The sequence below is a fragment of the Cephus cinctus genome, unplaced genomic scaffold (genome assembly GCF_000341935.2).
Source record: "Cephus cinctus unplaced genomic scaffold, Ccin1 Ccin1_scaffold0819, whole genome shotgun sequence".
NCBI classification, from domain to species: Eukaryota; Metazoa; Arthropoda; class Insecta; order Hymenoptera; family Cephidae; genus Cephus; species Cephus cinctus.
Window position 1 is genome coordinate 1 of NW_014333413.1, and position 7,276 is coordinate 7,276.

The 7,276-nt window shown below is 40.3% G+C and overlaps 1 protein-coding gene across 1 annotated transcript; it reads left to right on the forward strand.

Moving 5' to 3' along the window:
• The first annotated feature begins 1,213 nt into the window (after positions 1-1,213).
• LOC107270780 (piggyBac transposable element-derived protein 4-like) lies at positions 1,214-2,932 on the forward strand. The gene has a single exon (XM_015746105.1). It carries the CDS (start codon positions 1,214-1,216, stop codon positions 2,930-2,932), a length of 1,719 nt encoding a protein of 572 aa, XP_015601591.1.
• Positions 2,933-7,276: the final 4,344 nt, after the last annotated feature.

A 7,276-nucleotide genomic window follows, 5' to 3' on the forward strand; every position in this document is an offset into this window, starting at 1 on the left:
TTCAAGCTACTTATTACGGCAAAGAGCCTGAGCCCATACTGAGAAAGAAAGATTTCCTCGCCTATGGTTCACTAATTATCATCGATTGCTCTAAGCAAAATGAGTCGCTCAAATTTGGACCAGTCGACGTTCGTCTCGAATTCGAGGCAGACCAAAATTCCCCCACCGAAACATCAGCGTTCTGTTTAATTCTGCATGATCGAATAGTAGAATATAATCCAATTAGTGGTGGGGTAAAAAAGTTAGTATAAAAACCCTACGATCATCTCAATGCAAGCAGTCTGTCACAATGGAGTTCATCGTGGACGTACAAGGTTTCAAGAAACCCTCGGACGAGTTTGTCTTGAAGGAGCTGTCTGTGATTGCAGTGGGTAGCGATTTCTCCGAGCCTGCGACGTTTCTGTTTAAACCACCGTGTCCATGGAGCTCTCTTTCAGCGAAATACAAGTGCATGAATTTGTGGTTACAACGCAACTTTCATGGTATGTCTTGGAACTCTGGCGATACATCTTACAACCAAGCCGGAAATATTCTTCGAGTTATTTTACGAGATGCTACCAGAATTTATGTAAAAGGATTGGAAAAGAAAAATTGGTTGGAGAAATTTATGGGACAATCGTTAAACATCGTGAACTTGGGAGATCTGGGCTGCCCTTCGCTGCAAAAACTGAGAAAAAATTCACTTACCCTATGTACGCATTACCATGCTCCGCATTTCAATTGTGCGATGGAAAATGTTAAATCGTTAAGGACTTGGATGATGGAATGTATATTTTTTGATTAAGAATAAAGTGTGTAGAAATAAGCAGTTGTATTTTGTTGTCACTTACGTGGAAATTTATTTAAATCATAAGTATGAACGTTTACAAATATCGCACTTTACCGACCGGCAGTCGATTAATCGAGTTTTTGTTTCCAGCGCTTACCGACCAGTAGCCGAATAATCGGCTTTTTGTCACCAACGCTTGCCGACCGGTAGCCGATTAATCGGCTTTTTTTCGCCAGCGCTTACCGACCGGTAGCCAAATAATCGTCTTTTTTTCACCCACGCTCAGCAACCGATGGTCGATTAATCGGTTGTCTTAGCGATAAACAATCATTTTTTTTACTGTCGCCTGTCTTTTAGATTAAGGTATATTGCACAGAAGCTTTGCTTGCGTTGCTTCGGCTCTACAGACTTTCTTATATCGTTTGGATACATTTACCCTTCGCAATGAACGAAAAAAATGGCAGTGGAGAGTTTTATTTAGATCATTTGTCAGACTGTCCTGACAGTAATTTAGAAAGTGATAATATTGACGAAAGTGATAGTAGCGATATAATAATTCAAAAACAAAGATCTGTATTGCCACTAAGATACAGCGATTCAGAGGACGAAGAAATAAGTATCATAGAAGACGATTTAAATAACAATGAAGATGACGATGAGATATGGTCGAGGAACGACGAAGCAAGAATTTTGAAGCCGTTCGACGGCAGCCCTGGAATAAAAATTACGCTAGCTTCTCCTGAAAATGTAATGGACAGTGTCAATTTATTTATTGGAGACGACTTTTTCGAGCACCTGGTGATGGAATCGAACAGATATCATTACCAGGTCATGGAAAGATATCAAATTCCATCAAAAGCAAACAAATGGACTAATATCACCGTACCGGAGATGAAGAAGTTTTTAGGACTAATAGTTCTAATGGGACAAATAAAAAAAAACGTCCTCTACGATTACTGGTCGACCGATCGAACTATAGAAACTCCATTCTTCGCACAGGTGATGAGCCGAAACAGATTTGTGCAAATAATGCAGAGCTGGCATTTTGCGAACAATGACAACATACCTAACAATGCACATAGGCTTGCTAAAGTCCAGCCTGTGATTGATCATTTACGGCGAAAATTTAATGACGTGTATAAACCCAGTCAACAACTATCTTTGGATGAATGCATAATTCCGTGGAGAGGCAGACTCTCGATTAGAACGTACAATCCAGGAAAAATTACGAAGTACGGGATACTACTGAAAATGGTGTGTGAAGCTGTCACAGGTTACATCTGTAATTTCCACATTTATGCTGCTGATGGAAACAAATTAGAAGACACGGTGTTAACAGTTCTTGAACCATATAAAAACTTATGGCATGAGATTTATCAAGATAATTATTACAATAGTGTCAAAATGGCCCAAATTATCCTAGAAAATAAGATGCGAGTGTGTGAAACCATTCGCAAAAATAGAGGTCTTCCTCAATCGCTAAAAACTCTACGACTTACAAGAGGACAGTACGAATTTCGCAGGAATCGTGAAATTTTGTTAGAAGTATGGAATAATGGCAGAAGAAATGTGAATATGATTTCTACCATACATTCTGCACAACTGATGGAATCCAGAAACAGAAGCAGAAGATCCACAGCCTCAATACAAAAGCCTAATTCCATCATGAACTATAATAAATATATGAAAGGCGTAGATCGCGCGGACCAATATCTCGCGTATTACTCTATTTTCCGAAAAATAAAAAAATGGACAAAACGGGTTGGAATGTTTTTCATCAATTGTGCATTGTTTAACTCATTCAAACTATACACAGTTATAAATGGAAAAAATATTACCTATAAGAATTTCCTGCATAAAGTGGCAATTTCGTGGACGGCAGATAGTGAAGCTAATTCTACGGAACACGATGACAGTCAACCTATTCCTGAACCTACAAGGAGAGTAGCCAGATCAGACCATCCTGGAAGACTATCGAATTTCGGGAAGCACAAACTTATAAATATAGTGACCAGTGATCGAAATTCCAAACCCCTAAGACAATGTAGAGTTTGTGCAGTTCATAAAAAAAGAAGTAGAACAGGTTTTGTTTGTAAATTTTGCGAAGTTCCATTACATAAAGGCGACTGTTTTAAACGTTATCATGCTTTAAAAACATATTAACTATTCCTTATTTGTAGTAACCACTGTAATACATAAAATAAATACAATTTAGCGTTAATATCATTAAAATAAAAGATTCTATGAAATGTAATTATCCTATAATAACAGAAAGTAGACAATTTATTTGATCATACGGAACGCACAGACACTCTATCGCGACAGGCAAACCAAAACAGAGCCGGCGCCAGGGAGAATCCGTGGCTGAGCGGCCGGTCGAACGTGCGTATGCTGCTGAAACGCTAGCGGTCGGTAATGTGTTAAGAATAAAGTGTGTATATGAAAGAAATAAGCAGTTGTATTTTTTATCACTTACGTGGCAATTTATTTAAACCATAAGTATGAACGTTTACAAATATCGAAATTCCATGAGGTTGAACTTCCCACCGAGGTAACACATACAAAGCCGATTCTTAGCGGTATCCAAAACCATCCGTTCAAAGAAATCCTCATCGTCCGTCAGAACCTTTGAGATCCTTGCTGGCAGGAATACTGAGAAACTATTCTCCACGTCAACGATGTGTCTTGCTCCAAATTTCGTTTGAATTTTCCTTATGCTGGTAATCTTGTATTCTTTTTCAACCTCCAGTTCTGATAATTTTTTCGTTGGCAGGAAACCCTCCAAACGCGCCACTTTGTTAATTTTTGAGAAGTCCATTTTCTCACAGGTTCGATTAAATCTTCTTCTCAAACCTATTCTTACTTTCAGTTCACGTTCTTTCTCCAAACTCGACGAATTGCGACAGTAAACTAATGAAAGAGCACCAAGCTCTTCCTTATATAGAGGGCACTCTTCTTCTTCTTAAGAGTGTGAAGGAATTTTAATTAAATAAACAATTCATGGATCTACATTTCGGCATTATACAAAGGTTTGCTAAATTCTTTGACATCAAAGATCCACCGTCTCGATGCGCAATTCCTCTCGAATAAATAGTGCACATTAAATTATTGTAAACAATTTTTCGGTAACGTACAAAGGGTAATTTGAAATGTCCTTTGATTTTACCGTCTCCCCAAGGCCACTGTATCGTAGCGGAACTTGATAAATTCTTTGGCAGCAAAGATCCGCCGCCGTCTCGATGCGCAATAATTCTCGAATAAATAGTGCACATTAAATTATTATAAACAATTTTTTCGGCAACGTACAAAGGGTTATTCGACACCTCCTTTGATTTTACCGTCTCTCCAAGGCCACTGTATCGTAGCGGAACGATAGGGGTGAAGAAGGCGGAAGAGGAACAGGGGGTTATGACGATAATGAAATGTCATCGGAATTCTTCTCGAATAAATAGTGCACATTAAATTATTATAAACAATTTTTTCGGCAACGTACAAAGGGTTATTCGACACCTCCTTTGATTTTACCGTCTCTCCAAGGCCACTGTATCGTAGCGGAACGATAGGGGTGAAGAAGGCGGAAGAGGAACAGGGGGTTATGACGATAATGAAATGTCATCGGAATTCTTCTCGAATAAATAGTGCACATTAAATTATTATAAACAATTTTTTCGGCAACGTACAAAGGGTTATTCGACACCTCCTTTGATTTTACCGTCTCTCCAAGGCCACTGTATCGTAGCGGAACGATAGGGGTGAAGAAGGCGGAAGAGGAACAGGGGGTTATGACGATAATGAAATGTCATCGGAATTCTTCTCGAATAAATAGTGCACATTAAATTATTATAAACAATTTTTTCGGCAACGTACAAAGGGTTATTCGACACCTCCTTTGATTTTACCGTCTCTCCAAGGCCACTGTATCGTAGCGGAACGATAGGGGTGAAGAAAGTCCTTTGATTTTATCGTCTCCCCAAGGCCACTGTATCGTAGCGGAACTTGCTAAATTCTTTGACATCAAAGATCCGCCACCGTCTCGATGCGCAATTCTTCTTGAATAAATAGTGCACATTAAATTGTTCTAAAAAAATTTTTCGGCAACATACAAAGGGTTATTCGACACCTCCTTTGATTTTACCGTCTCTCCAAGGCCACTGTATCGTAGCGGAACGATAGTGGTGAAGAAGGCGGAAGAGGAACAGGGGGGTATGACGATAATGAAATGTCATCGGAATTCTTCTCGAATAAATAGTGCACATTAAATTATTATAAACAATTTTTTCGGCAACGTACAAAGGGTTATTCGACACCTCCTTTGATTTTACCGTCTCTCCAAGGCCACTGTATCGTAGCGGAACGATAGTGGTGAAGAAGGCGGAAGAGGAACAGGGGTATCAAAGATCCACCGTCTCGATGCGCAATTCTTCTCGAATAAATAGTGCACATTAAATTATTATAAACAATTTTTTCGGCAACGTACAAAGGGTTATTCGACACCTCCTTTGATTTTACCGTCTCTCCAAGGCCACTGTATCGTAGCGGAACGATAGTGGTGAAGAAGGCGGAAGAGGAACAGGGGGGTATGACGATAATGAAATGTCATCGGAATTCTTCTCGAATAAATAGTGCACATTAAATTATTATAAACAATTTTTTCGGCAACGTACAAAGGGTTATTCGACACCTCCTTTGATTTTACCGTCTCTCCAAGGCCACTGTATCGTAGCGGAACGATAGTGGTGAAGAAGGCGGAAGAGGAACAGGGGGGTATGACGATAATGAAATGTCATCGGAATTCTTCTCGAATAAATAGTGCACATTAAATTATTATAAACAATTTTTTCGGCAACGTACAAAGGGTTATTCGACACCTCCTTTGATTTTACCGTCTCTCCAAGGCCACTGTATCGTAGCGTATTCGACAACTCCTTTGATTTTACCGTCTCTACAAGGCCACTGTATCGTAGCGGAACGATAGTGGTGAAGAATCTACTCAATTACGTCTGATGTAAAATTCCTATAATCTGACGTAATATTTCTGAAATCTGCCGTAAAAACCCTGATACCTGCCGTAATATTTCTGAAATCTGCCGTAAAACACCTAACACCTGACGTAAAATCCCTGACAACTGACGTAAAACTAGGGCCCCCTGCTGATGACGTCAGCCGATGAAAGGGTCGGCGCCGTCGACTACTGCGCGCACAGCACCCTCTTCAAAGACAAAAATTTCGGGGCCGTAAACAGAAATCATTCATACGGGACCCAATCACCCTAACTTACCATACACACACACACAGGGGGCGCCAACGTCGCTCACCTAGGGGGCACCACGTTCCAACTTAGCACGGATGAGAACCCACAGGTCGGTAATATGTCGGTGCAGGAATCTTGGTCCAGAACTCTCCTTGTTTAACTACTGGTGTGGAATGATATTGCTACGGAATAGAAATTTAAAGGTCCGAGGAATTGGGCTGGTACAGTGATGCACCTGGCGCCCAAGGGATCCGTGGAGCACGGCGTTGGGGTCATCGGAGATACATAGGACAGAAAATGCATTACAATATATTGTAACGTATACATCCGAGGATATTCGTATCGCGGTAATAATAAGATCCCGCTAACCCGAATAACCCTAAATATCAAGTAATAACAATTCGTAGGCTTCGCGACGCTCAATTCTTCCGCACCTCTCAGGCCCCCTGGCCTACCGTTGACGGGTATATAAACGGCGACGTTTCGCGACTCGAGGATTCTATCACCTGAGCTAGCTAGGTTACCTTCAGTATAGTAAACGAGCAAACCGTCTCGGGCAAGCAGGCAAACCGTCCCACTTGACCATCATATCTAGAGGTACTTCTACTCTTGTATCGAGCAAACCGTCTCCTCTGCCAGATAGAATGAATCTCTGCATTTCAGTGGGGGCGTCACTTTGATACACTTGATCATTGTGCCGTTTCCGCTACACATGCCATCCTAACTTTATCTAAGGACTTGTACAACTAGCTACTTTGCGAATGAGACTTCTCACCTCGCTAAGATAGCAACGTTGTTTTAGATAGGACCACGTCTACCTGTGATCACGAGTTCCCTTGTGGAAAACTGCTCAACAGCACGACGATTATATTTTAACGAGTCAACTCTGTAATCAAATTCCGCTGGTCGGAGGCTGCTCTCAGACACGATTCTATATTTTATTGATACAATCAAAATAAGAGCCAAAATAGAATCACACGAGATTAGAAGTTTACCTACGATTTCCGTCAGACATATCGTATAGGTAAACTGCGTGTAACAACCGTATTAATACAATTGACTGTCCGATTACTAAATCGTTGTATAGACCATTTATAATCATTCTCACTGTCCGCTTACATTTATATCTATTCTTCGCTTACTAACATCCAGCATTCTCTAGGCTGGACCTACACTAAAACTTATTGTATTCCGTTGTAGGATAATATATTTTCTTTTCTAATTTGTAAAACAAAATCTCACTTTCATTTGTTCCG

Excerpts from the sequence above, each read along its gene's own strand:
- LOC107270780 (XM_015746105.1), top strand. The coding sequence starts at position 1,214 with ATGAACGAAAAAAATGGCAGTGGAGAGTTTTATTTAGATCATTTGTCA.